The following is a 24,974-nucleotide window of genomic DNA, read 5'->3' as shown; positions in this document are numbered from 1 at the left end:
CAGTGAGAATATCTTAGGTGCCTATATTCATAAGGTTTAGTGTTGCTCTAATGTTTGAATATAATTGTTTATCGCAGTACCAAATTTTATTACTGTAGGAATGCGCAAAATGGTCTCTAATCACCCTACACCCAATATCTATAACCATTGAAAAAGTAATTACCTACTTATTGAATGCTATTATAACTCACATTATTAAAACGCGATTAACAATAAAACGTTCATAAAGACAATAATTCCAGCAAGTAATATGATGTGTAGCATTTTTATAATCAATATTGCAGTTTACGCATTCGCAGATGAAAGTGACAATGAAAATGAGCCTGTTCCATAGATTACCTATTCATCTAATGAAAACATGAGTGCATTTGAATGATATGTATAATGGCCCAAACAAATCAAAACCACCAGAAGTAACCAATCAGTTCAATGACTACACACTACACTGGCTTTTATAGTCATTGTAACAATATTTGCCTTATATATCTCCATCAGCACATTATATAGCATAGTGGGTGTGACATGCGAGTAGAGATCGTCCCACGATTAAAAGATGGTGAGATGCACGTCGGTCAATCCGAAATTTCACGATTGCGCGAAATTATAAATAAAAACGTCCGCCCTAACCATGATGTGAGGAAGTTATTATTAACACTTCAAACACAAAATAACATGTGGCACCATTTTGAAATTAGATAGCAAATTTGCATTTGATTGAAAACTAGTTTTTGCGCCCATAATCTTTTAGTTTTGAAACGATCTCTACTAATAAAATAATCAACAAGTCTGAATTATTATTTATTCAACCTAAAAAAATTCGCAAAATTATACTACCCAATATGTACAGTGCAGCGCTTTTAAGGTTTTCTTCCCATCCGCGTATTTGGTGTAATGGATGGTCTTGCTAATCCTCCCCATGATTGCCAGTTGCCACATTATTCTAGACACAAAAATTAGTTGTGGAGAAATTATAAGTACTCACTGTATTATATTTTTCTGATAAATGAGCCCAATTCGCATTCTAAAAAAAATACGTTAAAACGGCATATAGTAGGCAATAGTACCTATTTACCTTGTTGGCTCGGTACATCTCTTAAAGTAATTTGTTTACAAACATCTGTAATAAAAAATCATTCGATTAATTTTTTTGAAGAAATCACGTCCACTTTCTTACCCTCAGACACAGTGGTTGAAACAACAACGGGATTTTGTTTTCAAGATTAACAAATTGCAGTACGAAGTAGCGGTCCTCTTATTCCAATTTTTAAAAAAAATCATTAGCATTCAACTGCAAACGCCCGCTGTCTACCTGTTTGGCACTCAATACGATAGGATGGTCTGAAAAAAAGATTTGATAAATATAGATTGTCTAAATGCTATTGTGTAGTATTCAAACAGTGGAAATTGATTCACTCACAATGGGATCAATGGGCGTAGAGACAAACTGCGTGTTATATGTCGCCCATATATTCCACTTTTTTTAATTGATTACTATCCTTCTAGGGATACAAAGTACCTACGGTGTCATTGCGCACACAATTTACGCTTCAGTGAAATAAGTGACATTTTACTATATATAGAGCCTTTTTTAACGACCATTTACTTTACAAATGACAACTTTTCTTATTTCCAATTTTAGAGTGTAATAAAATAATTATTTCTGTTTACTTCAAAAAACACATCCAACTTAATTGGAGAGTGTTAGGTAGGTATACTTTTTCATCTCTGAGCAATCTTTTAATTATTTTATTTGATGTCAGGCACTTTTCTAAAACCAGTTAAAAAATGTGTATTTTGAATGGATTAAAAATGATAAGAAGTCCCTACAAGTATTTAATTAAATTTATTTGGCAGATGCAGATTAAAAGTTGCTATAGAGAAGTGTCATTGGTTTTGCTCTAGGTCAAATATTAAACGCCAGAAAAAAGAGTTCTTAAAATTCGATTTTTTAAAATTATTACAAACACCAAATTTTTTTCAGCAATTTCTAAACGCTATCTTCTTAGACCTTTGATTGTCCAACTTTTCTCTTGTTTAACCCAATTTGTATCCCTTACCGTTTCTGGAATGCCCATATAGTAACTCTCTATCATCTCCGACATAGTGTATAGGTATGTGAATATTCAAACATTGCGTTAAGCCAGCTACATACGCGCCTACAAATTGACCGATATGGCTTGTCTAGCCAAGTCGGATATGAAGTCTGTTGTGTGTTCGCATGTCTACACGTACCGACTCAAGTATGAGACTTCTACAACTTTCGTAGAACTAGGTATACAGGGCGAACATTTTGTCTGAAACACTGGATATATCTTCAAAACAACATTTTTCTAACAGAAGCTTTTCATGGCATCCAAAATCATAAAAAATTACTATGAATCTACGTACCTTGTGATCAGTGGTGTGTAGTACTTCTGCATGGTCTAGCTAGGGGAGAATATTTTTTTTAATGGAAATTACTAGCTTTCATTACACATTATTGCATATAATTAAAGAGATTTTTTTGTTTTATATTAATAAATATAATCACATTTAAGAGAAAAACTCAAATAATAAGGAAGATAATTGTGTTAATTAATTTTATAAATTTACTAATTTGAGCATGTTTTTTATGTTGTCATATAAAAAAGATTCATTCTTTAATAGTACCTCACGAAAAATTATGCTTTTCATTAAAACAGGGACCTCTTAGTTTTGTAGACGCATGTCACTGTAAATAATTTTTAAGCAATTAGGTTTTATTTATAAATGTTTAATGATTTATGATACAATAAATTGTTTTGGCATAGGTAACTAACAAAATAAGAACGTTTTTTTTCAACTAGTGAAATAAATCAGAACTATTTTTCTTAATTTGAGTTTTTATTTTAAATTTGATTATTTAATATACCTAAGTGTATTCTTTAAGAATATGTAACGAAAATTAGTAGTTGCCATTAAAAAAATATGCCCTCCTTCACCATGCAGAGGTACGCCACTAGCCACAAATATAAGGTAAGTACCTACGTAAATTGGTAGCAAAAAATTATTCTTTGCAAAAAACATCTTGTTTCGATATATCCAGTGTCTCCAGGCAAAATGTTCACCCTGTATATAAACCGTTTATTAGTATTGTCTGTACTTTTGGTTTGCCGTCGTCATGCGGAAAATGCAAGAAACCCGAATCCCTTTTTTGAAGCTCCAAAAAGCTCATAATCATTTGGCGCTAAACCAATATTTTTGTTGGCGACGAACGTCACACTCACCATACTAAAAAGATTCAGGTCCATGTTTCAACAGGGGTATTAATTGAACTCCCCTTAGATAATCATCAACCATAACACCATTTATTTCCCTCAAAAAACGGCAAACATTATTTTTAATGCGGACGTCAGCGACGGCGACACCATTCTTTACCTGACCGTTTGAACCCGGCTTTTAGCACGTCACTCTATTGTGTCCAGAGAAGCTGAAGTAGTAAGTAAGAGCATACTTTACGAAATTTCGAAATAGTCCACGACCACAACAATATTATGAGCTGAACCAATGCTATACACATTATTTTTTGAAGTAATTTTTTCGAGCTTAATTCGCCTATTTTGATAAATCAGCCCTTACACCACAGCAATATGTCCTTTGGAGTTACGATTTAGCTGTCCCGGGCGAGGAACGTTGATCACACTCTGAATTCAATTCTGTAGTTGGACACACTCATACTCAAACATCGCTATCAACGGTTGCGTCACATTTTTCAATTTCCCCAAACTCCAAACTTTTGACGGAAATCCCTCATGTAATTGAACGATTCTGTTTCTTTGTTTAATATTACTTTATAGTATTACGTCATTTGCATATTAGAAGAATATTCATGGTATATGTTCATGTCATAGTAATATATGAAGTATGCTTGATGCATACCGTGTGTCCCAGGGAGAAAGTATCATAGGCAAACAGAATTAATGTATTTTTTCGCGAAGGATCCAGTGTAACGAAGCACCCGGAATTTCTCCATTTAGTTTGCCGTTTACAAAGACCACCCGGTATAGTAACGATTGGTTTGGGCTTCGTTACGCAAGAAGACCGCGATATTTTTGTAACCACCGAGAGATGTTGTCCTGGCGAAGATGAGGGACAATTAATATTCTTTGGTTTCAGCGCCGTTAATTATTTATAAGATGTTTTAGATTCCCATAATAAGTAAAATCAAGGATAGAACGAGTTCAGATCGAGTTGTTTACAAGTTTTGCAATCCCGTCCGTATGCCTGCATGTTGCGATAAGAGTGTTAAAGCGATAGCGCCGTTTGAGAAGAAAAAGTCCAAGGGAGCTAGTTGCAGATTGGATTGATGAGTACTTAGGTTTGATTACGCTTAATTAGGTAAGCGCTGTTAATTAATGCCATGTTAATGGGCAGTAGTAAACCTTGTCAGAAACCGTCGAGAGAGGTGTCCACAGAGGCGCTGTAATTAATTGTTTGCAAGTTGTCCCAGATTTTTAAGTTAACCACAGAAGCCGCAATTAATTAAAAACCGAATTATTTTCTACCGCGCTCGGTGCGAGCACCGCCCGGCTTTGGAAATTCCCTGTTCCACTTCTACCAAAATTGGTTTCCTTTAAAAGGAAAACGCTCAATTGGGGAGGTATCTTTCTGCTTCATACTTTCGAGTTGTAAGTACGCCTTTTGATTTCTTTAATTTGCGAAACCGTATCATTCCGAATCCACCGAAACCCTTTTGTTTTACAGTTTTCCCTTTTTAGCGACCGTAAGTCAAACCGTTGTCCTTTCCTTTTCACTACCGTTTTGAGTTTCCCTTTTTTGCACAACCGTAACCTTATGCCACCGTTCCGCTAAACTTAATTATATTCTGTTCTCCTTGCTTTTCCGCTTTTCTTTCCCCTAGACACCGCTAATTGATTTGTGCTTTATTGCTTTATTCCCTTTAGGAAATTTACCGTCAGGGCCGTCGGCCATATTTTGTTTTAGATAAGCCGGAAGTGACCGCCGCCATTTTGTGGTGAACTCTGACCGATCCCTGGTATATTCCGTTCTCCATTAGAGGATACCCGGAGGCTTTCCACCCCATCCGAAGAGACCGCCCCTTTTCCTAAGACTTCGGGGGAGCAGAGAGAAGTCTTGGTGCCGCCCGAGTGACCGACCGTCTACTGTATGATAATTGAATTGTACCTACCATTATATTATTGTTCGACAATTAAATCAACTTGAAATAATTGTGCTTTACTCATTTAGAATACGTTCGTGCACGAGCTAAGGGGGAAGTTCGTCGCACCAGGATCCCTTTGATATGTATTTGAAGTTAACGTTTAACTTATGTTATTGCATAATGCTAGAAAGAGATTGAAGTGGAGTAGTACATTAAACGCTAATTTCAAAGGCCTCATAGATAGTTCTCAAAAAAAAACATCGCCGTTTTCCGATGGTGCGTTCTACCAGGGACACACTGTATAATAACATAAGACATTGAAAACGTATACTATATATTATGTAAAGTCTGCCAAATGTACATTCCTTGCACATACATTTTCATTCTATGAATATATACAAAATCCCATGTAGAATGTGCATGTTATATTTAATGTCCATACTATACAGCCCTGCTATGTGGGAAGAAAAATCAATTCCAGTACAAAAGCTTATTGAACGCAAAAAAATCCACCCGCATGCACACAGCTTATCGGGCATAAAAATTGATTTACGCTTCAAACCGACATTTTCATTATTCCAAAACATTTACCTCCTCAACTTGGTTATAGTTTATATGTAAAAATCGTAAGTCTCAAATTTTCGGTAGAAATAAAAATAGTCCATTCACACAAATCTTTTCAGCGTGAAGAGTTCAATTCCCAAAATAATGACGTACGTAATAAATACTTCATAAAATAAAATCACATTCAAACTGGTTAGTATTCTTATCATAACATTGGGTATGATAATATTTTTAAATTTCTGCTTATTGAACACATGCTTATTTCATTGCCATTGAAAGCCATACGTTTTTTCAAAAGATGAATCCATTGATAAATACCAATTGTGAGATTTAGCAAAAAGCATAACCTAAAATGAACTCGGCTATACAAGGCGTCCACTTCCAGCTGAAATTGAATTAAAATTTTATAGATGTACAATTTCCATCGGCATTAACTGCACCTAAAATAAAACAATGCTATATAAATTACCACCTACCTTGTACTTCATTTTGACAAGATGTAGATTGTTTTAATCGACAACTTTAATACTAATCTGTGGCGCCAGTTTTTTTTATGACAGAACCGTGCAAACAGAATGGTTTTTAGCGCTAAACGATTGCGATACACGCCACATCTCTTGTTGCGACAATAGTTAAAAATGTGACATATTCCCTCTATTATTGCTGACAACATTGTTACGGTGCCATATTATTTTAAAGAAGAGGTAACGACAGTCGATTCCTTCCCAGAGATGTTTCCTGACAGTGGAGTGAATGCTGTATCGTATGAAGATTCGGTACCCTTCCTTCTTCAATAAATTCAGCACTAACTCAAATGCAATTTGCTATCCTTTGATTTGAATCCCACTGAAACTATTTTGGAGAGTTTATAGAAGACTTGGTAAGATACTCAAAGTATTTCCCTGACAAAGGTCTGTGGGTTTGATCAAATACGTAATATTTAAATACTTTTCGGTATTTAAAAATTGATTATGATTTGCCTGTACCATATTTCAACGTTTTATTTACATAAATATCTTGCAGTCTCATACATAGTGATGAAAATGTAGGTACTTATTTGAAAAATGACATTTACCACTTTACTCACTTGGTAAAGACGCCAAATCCGCATGTTTAATAAAAAAAAGTATTATATGCTTATTTATATTTAAAAATTGAATGAGTTTAGAAAGTGTAAGAAATATTACAGTATTTGTAAAACTTCATTGAGTATTTAAATATGACGTATTTAACCGCCCTCATAGACCAAGAGCTCGCGTAATTGTATATAGTCCATGCGTCAGAGATATTTTTGCGGAAAAAATTCCTAGGGAAGATTTTTTTGTCAATTGCTTCGTTTTATTGTCATGAACAATACCATATAAAATTCTTGCAACAATTCGGCCCGGAAGTATATTATTTTCAGCTTGACACAAAAATGGGACGATTTTGTGTTTCATTGCAAAATAACTGATCAACTATCGAAAATACACAAGTATATACGAATATGAAAATAAAGAGAAGAAAATTTTCAACATTTTATCTATTTATTTTTTTTGTAGATCCTATAAATCCGCGACCAGCGGATAATAAAGGTGGCGATAACCTCCGATGCGGTCTCCTTATGTAGGTGCATAGTTCACGTTAGGTCTGTTTAGTTTTCAGTACAAGTTAACTTTGACCAACATTTAGCGAGATATGGTTTAGCGATGGTAACAAAATACTTTGCCTGTCTTGGCGGTGCCATTAGGGGCATTATCTTAGGCGGTAACTTTAAAGGGACACTTTTTTGGAAAATCTCGCTTAGAATATGAGTAATGATTTTATTTGTTAAGAAGTAACCGAGATGGGCTTGAGGGGAAAATGGTAAAAATTAGAGGAGAACTTTAGAAAAACTTAAAAATGATAAGAAGCTTGACAAACTTACCAATACATTTCAGAAGTTTGAGTGAGATTCCGGATCAAGACATACATGATTGCCTATAGGAGATTTCTAAACTAACAAAATTACAAAGTACTAAAGTTAGACCTCGAGTTAGAGTTTCCTCACACACAAGACGGAATCTGCACCAATTGAAGTAACCAAAGTAGAAGCTCAATACACAAAAATATAAAATCTAAAGAAGTTGTTGACATGTTTCCTCATTTATTAGGATAGTGGAAGTAATGAAACACCAAAACTAAGATCAAAAATGGAAAAAGGTTTGATTCACGTTATTAAATTCAAACCGGTGTCATATTCAGGAGACAACTCATACCGAATTCTGTAAAAGAAAAAATACTTCAAGAACTGCAACACGCCCATTTACGGATTGTTTTAAAGTGAGGGATGTAAGGAAAAACAATTCTCAATATTCAACGTTTAGAGTAAAATGATAGAGCTGCGCGATATCAAATTTATTTTTCCAATACACTCCTGCATTATTGTCCTGTTGGATGTGTTTTCATAGGTTGGTGAATTATTAACATAAACGTTTTGTATCATTCATATGGTATAAGACCGAACATTGAAGGTTACCGCACCTCATTTATCTCTGCTGTAGACGAATGTACTGGAGCTACAAAAAAAAGTGAATACATTCAATTTCTTATAGAGATATTTTTTATGTAAAAGTGCCAGTTTCTGACCTACAATGAAAAAACATAAACCAAACCCGCTTTTTTGAATTATTATAAAAAATAACAAACCTCCAGGGTCAAAATTTTGGAAGAAATTTTTATGGGGTCGTTTGTAATGATAAAAAGAAGCGATTGGCGAAAAAAAAACTTCCCTAGAAATTATTGAATTAATCACACAATTTATATTGTAGAAAAATCGCCACACCGCAAGCGTCTCACTCTACCGTGTTACAGTATACGCGCTGAAACGAGATGACATGAAAATATTGTATGAAAATGCTACCGTCTTTTCAAATTTTCACTTCACGTATCGATTAAGCACATTTTTAACACAACTTTTAATCTGGTACTCTATTACGCGATTTTGAGTGATTTTCGACATCTTTAGTTGCGTCTGCCTCAAAAATGTTACCAACCAATGTATCTGCCAATTTGGTTTGATTAACTAATGATGTTTCCGCATGTTCTAACACATATTTCAACTTGGGACTAATAACAAGATTGTAAGTCGATTTTTTCAAAATTCATCTTATATCAGCATTACCAGCGGCAGACGAGCAGTTACTATTTTACGATCTTACACACTAGTCCTTTCAATACTTAAACCATTGGTACTTTATCATGCGGTTTTTTATACGGCAGCTCTTGGTCTATCAGTTTTAAGTATATTCTGTATTAGATCAACCTGGACACCGCATATTTGTACCTTTTACAGAAATTTGATGCCTCTTATCTCACAAATCATTGAAAAACGAATCACTTTCAGAACGTTTGCACTCTTCCAATTTCTTTGAAACATTTAGAATTCCCTACAAATTCCTTTTAGGAAAAAAAGTACTATAGGCGCTTTGCGGGCAGTAACATTGCGAAACTTGGAAGAGCTACATCTTCGGACCAAACTGGTTTATTTATGAATGAATTTAAACTGTCACAAACCATGTATTTATTATAGCAAATTACAACTGGTGTTAAAATTCGCTTTTTCATTCTTCTCGGTCATATTGGTACAAGACAATTTATGGAATTGTAAACTTGAGTATAAATCACTCGTGTGAGTTGCTAATATCCTTAAATATATGCGTGTTTGCGAACTTTTATCTTTTGTGTATAATTAACTGACCTGAAGATACTAAAGCGCTGGCCACGAAAGTTATGAACACAAAAAATCCAATGATATGATTCAAGGTAAACCTCAAGATAAACATCACGATTTCGAAAAAACATGCATGTAGATCCGATTATTTACTGCAATACTTTCAAATGTTTTGTTGATATTATAGTCTGGTGTATAAGTCAAAAATATGAAATGAAGTTCGCACTTTGAGGTAAACTTGAAAATTGACGTAGATGCTCCTTGATCCTTTCTCTTCAAGATTATATGTGGCGCCACCATCGTTTCCCCCCGGAACTCGAGTTATAAGGAGTTGCCTACACAGTAGATGTGTTTTACGAAACCGACAAAAAGTTATCATTTGAGGAACTTTCGTTGGCAGAATGTATTCTTAGGCTAACGATACATGCTTCAAAGCATTAATGGAGTAATGGGGGGCCCAAATTACGGCTGGTTGCCTTACCTATCAGGATGTAAAATGACAATTTACTCAAATTTTCTTCAGATTTTGTTGTTTTTTTTCCTATTTTCCACCTTTTAAATCCAGATTAGGCTTTTTGATTATTAAAGTATGTTCTATAACATAGTAGACGTGCGCACGCAGTTATTTAAACCACACGAGATATCATTTGCCTATCCACGTAGGCGCTGCTTCAGAAAAAAATTCACTTTCAGTGGGCTTTTTCAAGCATAGTTTCCATGTATTGGCATACGAATGAAAGTTTCTCTGGAAACAGCTTTACCGAAAGGATGGCCAAATTTCTTGAGCGACAGTAGCAATAAAGAAGCGCTCTTCGGTGTTAACTAAGTGGGTGGTCCATGGGGTGATTTTAAAGTCATTACCACTAGTGTTGTGCAAAAACACGATTAATCGATAACTGATCGATAATTATTGATTAACTTAAGACCGATACATAAAAAAAATCGTATCGATTAATCGATAAATTAGTCAATTAAAAGTAGTGGTTTCCAAAAAAGCGATTAATCGATAACTTATCGTTTAATAACACTTTGACTTGAACTCCTGTGTCCATCATCTTGTGATTTTTGAAAACATCCATATTCAATTGATTTGGCATACTTACTACACACTACTGTTTAATAAATTATTTACAACAGCGCCTATTTCAAATACTCTCAAAAAAAACGAAGGTTCAGCAAGCGTTCGCTGTAGTTTACGAGATATGACAAAAAATATAAATAAAGTCAGATATCGATGGTCCTCTGAAATTATAAAGTGAATACTGTTGAGGCCTTTTTAAAAACAAATTAAAAAAACTTTGATGGTTCCTGCTACACTGAGCTTCTATAGGAAATCAGAAGGGCACACCATGTTACACACTTCTGAAAAATGGCAACATTACAGAATCCAATTGATTTTAAGCCCGAAACATCAGTATGGACTTTTAACTGATGGCAAATGGTTTGAAGGCTCACAGTTCCTAAGATCTGGAAAAGATGTCATTTTGGATAACCAGGATTCGGACGGTAATTTTTGATTTGTAAGTCTTGCACATGGTTTATTAAGTTTATCTAAATATTTTTTATTATTTTCAGTCGATGACGAGGGGTCTTAGAGTATGACGAAGATCAAGAAAATGAAGAACATGTACAACATACAGCATACGAAACTGATTGAATATTTTAATATTTGCTACAAACAAATTTTGTCTCATAAATATTAATACCTTTTGAGGCGACTCCTAAATTTATTATTTATAATAGTTGGTCAAGTCCCCCTTGATTAATCGGATAAATTGTCAACAATGCTCTAAGATATGTACTGTGTGAAAGTCTAAATAAAAGCGACCGATACTGCGCAGTGCGACGATATGCGCTCTTGGACCTGACATACTGTGATCTATATGTAAACAGTGCTAATTTAAATTGTCAGCTTTTTTTAAAATGTAAATTTTCCGATATTTTTCACATCTTCAGACTTTGTAGTTCAATGGTAGAGCGTTGGGCTATGAAGCCGGAGGTCGGGCGTTCAAACCTGGGTACAGGTAAGAATTTTTCATCTGTGACAGAGATGGGAATCTCCTTAGATCAGTTTCGAGCAATCTGTCGGCTACTCCGAATTAGGTTTTCCTAATTTTCGTAAGGTAAATACAGAAGTAATATATTATATATAAAAACTTCACTCTGTAATTGGGCGCAAGACTGATGAGGACCCAGAACATGGGAGGGATACTAATATAACTTCCATCTTTTAGCTCCCACCCCACCATAGGGTAATTTGTTATTTTATATTACTCTTCTGACAATTTTTTTAGTTGAAAAATTTAGACATTTAATTGTCCGCCCATGCCCTTAGGTTCCAGCACGTCTGCCTTCGTTTTGCGGATCTTTTCCGGGCAAAAATACTTCACGCTCCGAGGCATGTCGCCAGATCAAACTATAATTAGAACACTGGATTATGATGCAGATTCCCAATCATGCTAGATGATTCTTGGTTTCTTTTTCTCCTTAAGAGTACAATTTTGAATGGGTGGCTACATTGCCAACCACACACCATGAATAATTTGACCCTGATTCTGCATTGAAAGAAGTACTCTCTCATCATGTGACTATTAAAATAGTTAATTTTACCATAATGTATTCCAGTAGCAACAGCTACAATTAAAATAATTTTGATGTTCATTTCTGTACTGTGCAGTCATGTTGAATCCTTTACATTATTCGCTAATGTTTTTGAAAATGCCGCAAAAGGTGGTCCAACTCAAAAATCTAACCAATGCTCTACCACAAATAATTTCAAACAAAAAGTTGTTGGTATTTGTTGCTTGGTTCTGTATCTGTGTCCAGTACGTTTCACGATGATGTAATAACAAAGCCCTCTTAATGCATCGAGGGACTCGTAAAAAAAATGGCCACGAATATCATACAGACATTTAATACAAATATTCACTAAAAATAATTACAGTTAAGAGGGATTAAATAATTCAATGTGTCATTAACTTTCTAAACTACCTAAAGAATTACGCTAGAAATAATAAAGACGACACTATAGTAGAAATTCTTTATACTGCGAACAGTAAGGAAATACCAAACTATATCCTTGATATATAATTAATGCAATCTGTCAAACGTAAAAAGCACCATTCATAAATCCATTGTCATCTGTTACCTCTACTTTTTTATGTATGGTACCTTAAGAATATTAACGAAACTTTTGAAACTGAAACCTACACAAGGATTAAAAATCGACATTCTTAATTAATCTAAATGTATAGTTGTGTCAAATGTAATAAATTATATTATATTTCTTAGCCATGCACACGGCTAGTTTTGCACAGATTAGAAGCGACGTCTTTTATTGGGAAAATCGTCACGATTACCACCTCCACGGTTTTCTTTCACCCAGTGGCCCCTGCCACCGCCTGCATTTCCGCCACGCTGTCCCATTTCACGACCCTCGAAACGATGATTTCGATCAAATTGGTTCATGAATTGTTTCGGATCCTATATTGTATACACACAAAAGTTAGAATCCAGACATAATAAGACAATCTCTATAGTATTGCCTGTTAATGCGTACATGTTAATATAGATAGCATTAATGTTCAGTTTTGCACATCCTTATTTTCAAAAATTATTAGCCGCATTCTAGAAACATTTGTGTACAATAGACGTGTTCAGATTGTAGTCTCCGGAGTTTCGAATTAAAGATTTAAACATAAGCATAGAATGAGTATACGTAGAAGTCAAAAACACTGCAGATATTTTTCCAGCACATTTCGAATTTTATTTTCATTGTATCAAAGAAATGTATTTCTTCTTCTCATTTCTAGATGTAATAAGCCTATGCCATAACATAGTTCTAATCATCATTCTGATAATAAAAATTAATTTTGTATTTGCTCAACTTGTTTTATCATCAAAAATGTTCCCACAGATCATAAAAATGCAATTTATTATCAACCCCAAAATAATGAAACCAGAAGATTAAGTTTTGATGTTTACAACTTGCTTTGGCCTATGCTTCAGCGTGTAATTCTTAAGAATGCTTGATCAGCAGACATATCACATAATCAAAAATCATCATCATTATCGCATCACAAAAACAATTTCATTTGTTAATAAAGTTCGCAGAGATTTCATTCTACAGTCGTAGTTCCCAACACGAAATTCGTTCAATTCATACGAATTGTATAGATATAATAAAAGGATCATCAGAGAAATCTATATAGTAGTTCTAATCATTTTCAGCGCATTAACTTGCAATACTTCATTCGGATTGTCATTTTATGACTAGCAGTAAATGTTAACAAACAGCAATATTTTGCTTGTGAAACACTAATGGGAATATGGGATAAAAGGAAAGGAATAAATGTAAAAGTGGTAACTTCAATCTTATCTTCGGAAGTCCGACTTGGATCAGGTATACGATTGTAGTTTCAACCTTCACATCGTATACACATAAGAAATTGCTGTGTTTCCGCCACACAAAAGTTTTTGAGAGGAGTTACTAATCAACCACAATCCCAAAATAATATTTCATCTTAAGTCCAATTAGTTAACTTTCTGGATCTTCAAAACTGCGGTAAATATTATTTTTAAACCATACATACAGAAACTAATTTAACACAAATTACTATAACCAGTTTACAATTCCTACTACTGAGAGATATAAGAATTTTCTTATTTTTCAAGATCAGAGTGAGACTTCAGGATTTTTCAACGACGAAATATAAAATCAGTTTGATACAAGACGATAAGGTAATAACTTTAGTTTTATGCCATTTTCTGTAATATCAGTTTCATACTCGCAATAAAACACGCCAAGCTTCGGTTCAAAGCTACTGCTCATAATGTAGCACTACATTCTATTTAAACCTCTCCATTCAGTGTTGATCCATTATCACGTAAAGTTTCTATCTTTATTAAAATTCATAAGCACACACTGCAGTAAGAGGTTTGAACGGGTATAGTAAGAATTATGAAGAATTATTAATATATATTAGTTTGCCATAACTAAATATGTTAATACATGAGATGAATAATTGTAAATAAGCCGCATATTGGATGTGAGAGACCAATGTCACTACTAAGGAATTAGATTATATTAGAAAAATATACAACGAATCCACATTCATTTTGTTTGGAACCGTTGCGAAGACCATGCAAATCCCTGCCTAGCAACCTTAGTTGTAAATACTCGTGCATACAATTGTCTACCGAAGACCTTCTCAAAAAAGAGTTTCTGTTGCTATTCATGATAAGGTTTTCAAGTTAAATTGCGTAGAAGTGTGTCAACAGTTCTAAATGTGTAAAGAATTTTTAATGCATAAATTCACAATTCATCTTCTTTTAGGTATACTGTACAACGTCATCAAAAATGAGTTTGAATTAAACGTAAAGTTAGTGATTGCACATTGTAAAATTTAGCAACTTGTACTTAATAATCTATACTCATTTTTGATCACTTGATGCAGGTACCAAAGGTTACTAATTTCATTCAAGATAGATATATATACCAATCATCATACGGAATATACTTAGCTCATTTCTAGATTTAAATTCGTTTCTTCTTGAAATATGTACATTTCAGTTAACTGTCAACTAAGTTTTTTTCAAATGATAGTACAGTAGAAAATATCTCAGATACAGGAATAAAAGCATTTTCATATATTGTCAAATGCTTTACAAATATTAAACCTACATATCTTTTGTAATAAAATAAGCCAAACTTTTATCTCCCATATAACAATAATACGTCGTCTCCCTTATACACATAGAATAACGTGCCACCGCGAAAAGATGTAGTTTTAATATAACCTATCAGCAATAGGAATTCATCAAACTCAGAAATAAAATAATTTGCATTAAATAGTTTGCTCATAAATTATTAACGTCTTTCTGTAGTATTCTTCCAAATTTGCCTTCCAGTGAGATAGATGTAACTTGTAGTATGATCGCTACACAAGGAATTTATTAAGAGGGAATAATAATGTGGGCTAATAAGTAAATTTAAACTAATATCTTATTCAAACAATAGATAACAAAATTTCAAAATTTTAGAATAATTTAATAAAAATTAGTTTAATTACACTTATTAACCCTTCACAAGCGGACACAATAGTTGAAACATAATGAACATTGCACTAATAAATACGTACCATTGTTGCATTTCCACCTTGTTCAGCATTCACTGCAAAGAGAAACAAAAAATTATGCCTGAGATTTTGTTACGGATAATGAGTGGTTGCGAATAACCACTTCTATTTCACTATACGAAATATTATGTGGGTGTAGATTTAACTGCATCTGCACAAAATAATTCGGATATAATCATTTTCAAATCACCATCTTGGGTTAGGTATATTCAAAATTTTATTTTAAAAAAGTTAATAGGAAACCCAAACGATTTAGAAACAAAATAATAAATGTAGGTGTAAATAATCATTAGTTGATTATTCCGCATAAACAAAGCAATCTTCAAAAATGAAGTAAGACTGGGCAAATAAACAATATAAAAGCTATGGTATATTATCGTCAGGAGTAACTACCGTAACATTATAAACCTACTGTACATTTCATAGAGATCAGATTTTGTGGGCAGGAATTCTAAACTTAAACAAACTCAGAAGGTTATACCCTAAAACATAGTTGCAACCTTATCGTCGCTGAAAAAAATTGACGAAACGCAACTTTTAGATTTTTAAAAAATGTGTGTCTCGAATAGAAATACCATACACCGATGATGTAAGCATATATACAGGGTGAGTTTTTTTTCATTTTAAGCATTAGGATCTCGGAAACCGTAAGACATAGAGATTCGGTTAGATGAGAAATGACTGGTAGTTTTAGGAGCTTATTCAAGATATGCTTTTGTTTTTTGAAAAAAATCCACAGTTTACTATTCAGAGATTTTTCATTTAACTGTTGTAGAATCGTTAGTATTAGAAATACAGGAATATGCAAAGAACAAAAATTGCAGATTTTTTCCGCTTAATAAGATACATTTATTAATATTTAGTTTTCTTTTATAATTTTCGAGTTATAACACAAACTTACATTTTTTTTAATGATATCATAGTTGGCTGTGACATTTTTAAAAGTGAATTTTTTTCTGTTTACAATGATATAAGGTTCATTGTAGTTACTTTGATAAATAAACATGATACAGAACTGTTTGTATTAAGAGTAGTAAAAACAGATTTTGGGAAACATTTTTGTTCTCTTAATTACTGTCTATTATATTATTTATCTTGCAGTTAGTTGTGCGGTGGGGTACCGTTGTTTTGAAACCAGCGTAAATTACGTCGTGTTTCCAAATCTAACCCATCCTACATATCTTGAAATTCATTTGGTAGGAAATGAAGATAACATTGGCCAGTCCAATTTTCGTCGTAAATGAAAGATACCTATCTCAATAGATATTGTTTTCCATGACCAACTCTGTTTACTTCCTCTCAATAATACAAAAATTACTGCAGGGCGTTTATTTATTAAAGTTCATTTAGCAAGCCTTATATCGTTATAAAGAGAAAAATTTGTCCTTTTTAAAAATGTCAAAGTCGACTATGACTACCATTTAAAAAAATTAAAGTTTGTATTATAACTCAAAAATTGTAAGATCTAAAAATAAATTAGTATGTTCATCATGTTAAGCATTAAAATGTGTAAAACTTTTATTCGTGTCATTTTGTTATATTTCTAATAATAACGATTCTACAACAGTTAAATGAAAAATCACTAAATCTGTTTTTCGCTCATATCTGGTGAACTGTGGATTTTTTCAAAAAACAAAAGCATATCTTAAATAATCTCTTAAAACGACAACTCTTTCCTCATTTAACCGAATTCGTATGTCTTATGGTTTCCTAGATCCCAATGCTTAAAATGAAAAAAAAACTCACCCTGTATATAAGCGATAGAGATTCACTAATACCACAGATCTACACATACACAGATTGCTAACCTTATGCATTTTTTGGGAAACAAATTTAGGTATACTTAAAAGCGCCCTCTATTGCGGAGCAGTATAAACATGTATCGTTTAAAACTGTAATATGATGCTTATGGATTTATGCGTTAGATGTCGCTGAAACAAAATTAAAGCGCTAAAGTTTGCACAATTCGAATTCCTTAATATTCGTATTATTACAGTGGTATGATATGATAGGAGGTACGTTGAGCCATAATTGTTTAATTTAACACTGGAGCTACTCATTCGTCGTAAGGAAGTTATTAAAAGCGGGTCCCTGTGGTCACAGATACACACGAACATAGGGCAGGTCCTTAAAGAATTGTGAAGGTTTTTTGAAGTTGGCGGACACTATTTGCGGCTTTAAAGGTCTTGACAGATTGCGAACCGCAAAGGCATACTTACAAACTATGTATATCTCTGCCATCATTAACGTTACACTCTTTACCACGCCGATAAGATATAAGATAGGGAGGTTATTTTCGAAAAGTTGATAGTTTTCGAGTTGTAAGCACAAAACTGCTAAAAAAATATCTTATTCAACTTTTTTTGTATTGTTTTCAATGTTGCGTCATGAAATTTTGTTAGCAAACCTCAGATTCGGATTCAGCACCCCAAAAAACATATAGAATCAAAGAAATCAAAACTACCCCACAACCTTCCTGGTAAAAATACAATTAAACTGGATTATATGCACACTTTACCGCTTTAAATTTTTTGCAGCGACATCTAATGCGTAAATCCATAAGCGTCATATTACAGTTTTAAACGGTACATGATTATACTGCTCCGCAATAGAGGGCGCTTTTAAGTATACCTAAATTTGTTTCCCAAAAAATGTATAAGGTTAGCAATCTGTGTACGTGTAGATCTGTGCTAATACTGATTAATTTTGGTACCTCAGTGGTATTTCAAGACAAACTGGATTTTTAATCATAGAATGGAACGGACAACTTCGCCCACAACGTATCTTCATATGCATTGCAACAGATATCTATGTGCAAATAACAAGAGAACAATGTCCTCTGTAACACCAGGTTTACCAAACCCAGTAATTTATGTAGAAAAAATTTGATAATGTGCAACCTACATTCAAGACATGAAAACATGTTACTTTTCTGTCATTGCGGGTACATCTATTTAAATCTGATGGTTCATGATCATGAATGTTAGTACTCGTAGAATAATAAAAATATGTGGCTTGTTCAAATTGCAATAAAGAATAGAATTTTTCAATACAAACGCATTTGAAACAGTTAATATAGAATCCAAGGCATCTATGACGAAGGAAAAAACACCAGACAGAAGACTAAAATAATATAAGACTTACTGTTTGCGTTAAATATTCCACGTTCTGGTTGCTCATAAGCTTGTTCTTGTTGATCAAGCATGTCATCTAACTGATGTGCTTGCATAAAAAGGTTGTTTTCCTGCTGCCGACGACGCAATTCTTCCTCCTGGAGTAACATACGAGTCTGCATCTCTTCCTGTTGCCGACGCATTTGTTCTTCAGTCCTTTGTCTCGTCTCTTCTGCTTGACGTTCTTTCATTTCCCATTCGCGCTTTTGGCGATCTCGACCCATCTCGCGCGCTCGAAGTTCCTCTCGCAGCATTTCAGTTTCGTGTTCGTACCTTGCATATTCCATTTGAGCCTCCAATTTCTCTTTTTCCATGTCCAATTCCTTTTTCAGGGCCAGCTCTTTTTGTGCGAAGAGTTCATGCAATTGCTTCCATCGCATGCCGTATTCGTGTTCGAAGCTGTTTGGATTTGCAAATCGTGGCCCAATTTCTCGAGCTTTTGTGTATTCCATGTTCTTTTTCGGCATGGTTTTTTCGGGGCAGCCGTCTGCTTCGTCAACTGCATCGTATAGTTCTACAATTACGGGACGAAGTGAAGCCGTCAAAAAGAAGCAATCATCGGAGCATTTTCTTATGGCTAAAGTGGCGCTGCCTTTTCGTACATATTCAACAAGACCTTCACCGGTTGGTTTACCCCTGTCATCAACGATAACAATGCATCTTTCAATCTACAATTTAAAAATATGGTAATATTTTGAACGGATAATAGAATTAATTATACTTCTCCAAAGGCGCTAAAAGCAAAATACAAGAGCTCATTGGAAACAAATGGTGGCAGATTCCGAACTTTGACAGAGGAACCATTTGGAGCAAATCGAATTTTAAGCATTCTTCCTTTGAACAAACTACCGTCAAGTTCTCGCTTTGCTTTTTCAGCATTTACGTTGAAGTCCTATTAAAAAAATAATACTTTTTTGTTCTAAACGAGGTTCCTCCTTACCATTTTTATAAAACCGAAGTTTTTCTCTTTATTAACAAACAGTTCGTTTGTTTCACCATAATTCTTGAAAAGATCATGTATTTCTTCTTCGGTAGATTCGGTTGCAATATTTCCAATATACAAACGAGCTCGTCCAGAGAACTTCTTTTCAGCTGTGTCTAAGGGCGCAAGATCAAAAGTGGGACCAGACATTTGGGCCACTCTATCATTCAGGCGATCGTCGGGATTGCGATCACGTGGGCCTCTTTCGCCACCCTGCATTAGATTTCCGCCTCCACGTCCACCGCGTTTTCTTCCACCGCCGCCGCCACCACCGAAGAAATCATTTCGTTCGTTTTCATTTGCCTAAACGCAAGATAAATATTGTACTGCTAGATGACTTTTTTCAACGACAAATGGGCGAATGACAAATTTGTACTGGAATCCAAATAACTATTTTTCAAATAAAACTATATACCTTGACACCTTACTCTTAAACAAGCTGCACTTTATGAATCGCCGCGACCTTGTTTTTTGAAGTTAAGAAATAAATTTAAGCAATAATACAGGGTGTTCACAACGGAACAGTAAATTTTCCGAATTTCAAGTATCCATAAATATTTTTTTTCAAATGGAACTACTACTATCTTATTTTGATACTCAATTGTCTTTTGTGTTCAATTCTTCAATTTTTATAAGGAACGTCCTTCAAGAATAATGTCTATAGACAATAAAGTTGGCATTAGCTCAAGTGTGCTTATATTTTTTCAAGAGGTGTGAGCTAGGAAAAACCGACACACTGTTGCAGGACCGTGTATAACGCATAAAAGATGAAATTTAACGGGTTGCCTGGGCTTTTAGACATGTCTCGTTGATTTTGAAAACTCTTTTATTAAAATGCCGATCGAAATGTGGCTCATTGAACTAAATTTAATATCCGTAGGTCTTGGAAGATACAAACACGAATTCTACTTCATTTTTAAATGAAAAAAATGCGTAACTCTTGACAAAACCACGAAAAAATGGCTACCAGATATCAAGTTTCGCACAGATCAGAAGACGCTGATTTATGGGTCATCTGGTGAACAAGGCAACCGTAGCACACTGTTCGCTCCGTTCTCCTGTGTTATAGTTGGTAAGAAAAAAATTAAATATAAAACGAACATTTCCAGTTTCCATGTTAGATTCTCGTTTTATTAACAAGCTCCTAGCGAGTTTATAATTTTGCGGGGTCTGCCCGTCCATTAGCACGATATCTCGATAACGAATGGACCAATTACGATAAAATTTAGTAGATGGATTCTTTATCAAATTTGTAGATCGGAGTTCGTGAATTGGCAATGTAATGTTTTGACATCTCCGTGAGTTATGAACCGAATTGCAAACTTTTTATTTATGAAGGAATAAAAACAAATTTAACGCCAGTTTCAAAATTTCGTTTTGCGCATGCGCAGTGCCAACTTTCTTATTTATGGAAGCAATTAAATGAAATTTTATACATATACACTTTAAATAAAAGCAAAACTAACATCAGGTTTAAAATTTGGTTTTGCACATGCTATAGCCATACCCAGGAGCTCGTTTTCTATATTTGTTTAGACTATTTAATTCTTTGCACCCTAGTCTTTTTTACCATTCGCTTTATCTTTATAAAGGTTATATTCTAGCAGCATTGCATAATGAATATTATGCTAAACAAGTTGTAAATCAGCATATGCATGATTAAAGCGCATTTTTGGTAATACAGGTTAGTATTTTATTAGCGAAGTTTAAAATTATCGATCTCACGAGTAATTTTGGCTGCGTTAAATAATTAGTTTTATTTAATTTCAATGGAGGTACGTCTTTATTTTGTAAAACAAATCACAAAGTAAATAATTAAGTTTTTATACTGGTAGCGCCATCTAACGGTAAAATTATAGCACCTCCGAAATCCATATCGAAATTATTTTCTTAAATTATCGATCTCACAAGTAATGTAACTCAAAATAGACTAAAGCCTGCACATCTGCACTATAGCAGAAAGCTTTTAGTGAAAACTTGGAAGTCTCTAGCTATTGTAGTTGTCGAGATCTCACCCGGACAGCCGGCCACCCAGCCATAACCAATATAATAGCGTATTTTTTTAAAACGCGCTAAAAACCAATGCACTAAATAATAGACTCCGATTTAATAGATATATAGAAAAAGAATCTAGAAAATAACAGATCCATCAGTACCACTTTTGCAAAATTTTCACCTCGATTTTCACACATTTCAAGTACTTTTCATCTTACTATAACGGAGGTAATTGTGATTAACAGTAGGGAGATAACACATCATTACCTATATCTGTAACATTATAACCAAAACAGACAGCTAGGCGTCAATGCAGTGTCTGAATTGACTTTATCTGTTGCATCCTGTATAATCATACGTCCATTCAATGCCCCCCCCCCCCCGAGGTTTCGCTTTTTCCTGTAACTCCTCCATTTGGATTGGCTATTTTTATCCACCGCTAGTTAGTAAGCGAGGTGTATTGCATAGGAGTAAAAATGACCCAGAAATACACGTTTTAAAGCACCAGGAATATGAATCAAACAAAATCTAGATGATGTCGGTCTGTCCGTCTGTACCTCATTTCCGACTAAACGACAGAATCGATTGGCACCAAATTTACTACACATATTCTTAGATACAAAAGAAAGAGCTTATTAAATCTAAAATTTTTCCCGTGCATAATAGTACACTATTTTTTTCTGTGACAGGGAAAACGACAGTTGTATTGATTTATAGAAATTTGAAGTTTTAAACTGCAGATAGGCTGTTGTACTTCTCGCGACAATACAAATTGCATTGCTAAGGAAACCTTTGCTCAAATATCTGTCAATTCAGTTTTGTCATTTGATTTAAATATTTCGAATTTAATGATTGTTTAATAGTTATATTGAATCACATAAAGTTGAAAATGTCTGATTCTGAATTTTCTCTGACTTCACCTGAGTTAGTGAAGATAGTGAAGTGAAAGTAGCCTCACAAAAATTGTATATGCCAGTATAACGGGCGATCAAAAATGGGTTGCTGTCGAGTCGCCTTTGGAAGTTCAAGTTAAATACGATTTACCATGTAAACAAAAGTTCCAAAGGTGACTCGACAGCAACTCATTTTTGATCGCACAGTATAAGTATAAAAAGCAATTTCATAAAAAGTGACATTTTGTTACCTATCAACAGAGATAAAATGTCAACCGTTTTTCCCGTCACAGAAAAAAAAATTTTTTATTTTAAGAGAAAGCAGGGGCGTAGTATTTTTTCTCCAAAAATATTCAATGCAAAAGCCGTACGGACGCTACTGGTAGAGAAAATAAAAACTTACGCACATCAGAAAATGCGACTTGATGCATAGAAAACATATACCAAATTTCATAAAGATGTCTACAATATTATGTGTTATTATTAAAAAACTAATTTTTTTAAAAACTTTACCACCAGGTATCTCAAAAGTGAAAACGTTTAGGTTCGCGTTGAGGACATACGTTCATAGGAAGTTTTTTCTTAAAATAGGGCCAAGAATCACCCCCTTAAATATTAGCATATCTTTAAGGAACACCCTGTACATTTCATCGAAAATGACGCCGGATTACTGAACGTGCCAGACTAAGGAACGGCCGGTATTGCACTGTAATTGTAATTGTCTTAGAAATGACCAGTGACTGCTCATGACACATGAATTGTGAGACGCACTCGTGGGCCTCAGATTACGTTGTTAATCTATTTTTCTCAAAAAAACAAAAAAGACAAAACAAGCCTATAACCCCATCTTTCCTGGACACACCATCGATATATAGAAATGGACTGCACATCCGAATGCAAAGCGTGGATACGCAGATGAGAGAGAAGGGAAACTAAGAGGCAAGCGCTCTCTCTATAGCGCTCGTGTTGGTCGCACTGGCACAGCAATATCGATTGTATGCGATCAACAGAAGTGCGATACGAGAGAGTGCATGCCTCTTAGTTTTGCCCTCAAGCTCACCTGCAGCATCCGCCCTTAGCATAGGCATGCGCAATCCATTTCTGTATATCGATGAAAAAAACTCAGTGATTTGTAAAAGTGTATCAGACTGGAGATGATGCCCTGAAATTCACGTTAATCTGCTAGATAAACTCCCTGGGTAAAATATTTCCCTTGAACATGCGGGTAGTAGTCACAAATTCAAATCTCCGGAAGATAGATCATTTAACACTTAGGCCCATTTCACAAACGACTAATGATCAGTCCTGATGGTCTATCGGACTGATCATCAGTCGCAGTATCTGGCTTTCACATCCATGCATTTGATCAGTCGCAAAAATGGAAATGCAGAGCGAGAAGCAACGGGTTGTGGCCGCTTTGTGCTTTGCTGCTCCCAAGCAGTACATCCCGATTTTTTTATAATGTGGTGATCCCGTATCCCAAATTATTCTTACCTCTTCGACGGCACTAATATTAATCGTTCATATGGAAAGGTAAGCTTAAACAATGGCCCTGTCTCATCAGGACAGATCACCAGCATACAATCAGATACCCTACCTCTGAGAAGCTCAACCTGGTCAACTACTTGCGCTTCATGAGCGTGAATAGATGGCCACTCGGCTTATTATGAAGATGCATTAGCATGAACCAACAAAATCTGCATTTCTAGATCCTTTGCATTTAATATGCTCACTTGCCTCACCTGACGAGTCGTCACTGGCAATAACCCCTGCAGGTAGTTTCAAAACACAAAGTGTGTTCATAAAGCATAATTTCCATTAAATAATTTCACTCGGAAATTCAAACTTGCAAAAAATCAATAAAAACCGAGTAGGTAAACATCACTTAACAAGGGAAGCGTCGCTTAGGTGACGTTCAATCCGCTATGAATCATGGCCGACAACGGAAATTTCTAGCAGCCCTATCTTTCGTTTATAGAATAAGACTGAATAAAAACTTACATTCATAGGTTGTCGACGAAAACCGCCGCCGCCGCTAAATCGGTTTCCACCACCTCGGCGACCGCCTTGAAAGCCCTGGCCCTGGCCATGGCCACCGCCACCGCCGCCGCCATAGTGGTGCGGATGATGCTGCTCAACGATTGCATCTTCGTTTTGTTGTTCTGGTTGATTTCCATTTTCGTTTGAATTTTCTTGTTTGGCAGGGGAAGGCTCTGCAGTTGCGGTTGACATTGCAAATAATTTCTGTAAACACTACAATCCTAACACTAAATTTACAACAAGCGGCTGATAAATTACTGAAATTACAACACTTTCTACGACGAAGGAATGAACTGTTGGAGGTCGCTGTCGCTGGTCGATAGCCGGTTTGCGGTTGCGCAGTTATTTGAGCAGGGTTG

General features: G+C 34.8%; 1 protein-coding gene across 3 annotated transcripts; it reads right to left on the bottom strand.

Annotated features, from left to right (window-relative positions):
• Positions 1-785: 785 nt before the first annotated feature.
• LOC116174848 (hrp65 protein-like) lies at positions 786-24,929 on the bottom strand. 3 transcript variants are annotated; one of them, XR_004146181.1, is made up of 7 exons: positions 24,577-24,929; positions 19,646-19,990; positions 19,427-19,597; positions 18,677-19,373; positions 1,175-1,338; positions 1,073-1,117; positions 786-1,021 (listed from the first exon to the last, which is right to left on the bottom strand). XR_004146181.1 is itself a non-coding variant. In XM_031492862.1 (6 exons), exons 1-6 carry the CDS (start codon positions 24,805-24,807, stop codon positions 1,321-1,323), a joined length of 1,494 nt encoding a protein of 497 aa, XP_031348722.1. In that variant the 5' UTR covers positions 24,808-24,928; the 3' UTR covers positions 1,267-1,320. The 3 variants fall into 3 exon arrangements, 2 of the variants coding, with proteins under 2 accessions (XP_031348722.1, XP_031348721.1); XM_031492862.1 differs by lacking the exons at positions 786-1,021; positions 1,073-1,117 and adding an exon at positions 15,536-15,567 and having other exon boundaries at positions 1,267-1,338; positions 24,577-24,928; XM_031492861.1 differs by lacking the exons at positions 786-1,021; positions 1,073-1,117; positions 1,175-1,338 and adding exons at positions 12,294-12,878; positions 15,536-15,567 and having other exon boundaries at positions 24,577-24,927.
• Between the last annotated feature and the right edge of the window lie 45 nt (positions 24,930-24,974).

The sequence above is a fragment of the Photinus pyralis genome, unplaced genomic scaffold (genome assembly GCF_008802855.1).
Source record: "Photinus pyralis isolate 1611_PpyrPB1 unplaced genomic scaffold, Ppyr1.3 Ppyr1.4_LG6, whole genome shotgun sequence".
Lineage (NCBI taxonomy): Eukaryota > Metazoa > Arthropoda > Insecta > Coleoptera > Lampyridae > Photinus > Photinus pyralis.
Note: the sequence above shows the minus strand (reverse complement) of the source record. Positions and strands in the feature narration are given on the sequence as shown.

What these genes read in the sequence shown, in the direction of transcription:
- LOC116174848 (XM_031492861.1), bottom strand. Translation starts at nt 24,807, where the DNA reads ATGTCAACCGCAACTGCAGAGCCTTCCCCTGCCAAACAAGAAAATTCA. An exon ending in ACTTCGGTTTTATAAAAATG is followed by an intron (nt 19,598 to 19,645) that starts GTAAGGAGGAAC and finishes TTTTTTTAATAG; the next exon opens with GACTTCAACGTAAATGCTGA. An exon ending in CTTTTAGCGCCTTTGGAGAA is followed by an intron (nt 19,374 to 19,426) that starts GTATAATTAATT and finishes TTTAAATTGTAG; the next exon opens with ATTGAAAGATGCATTGTTAT.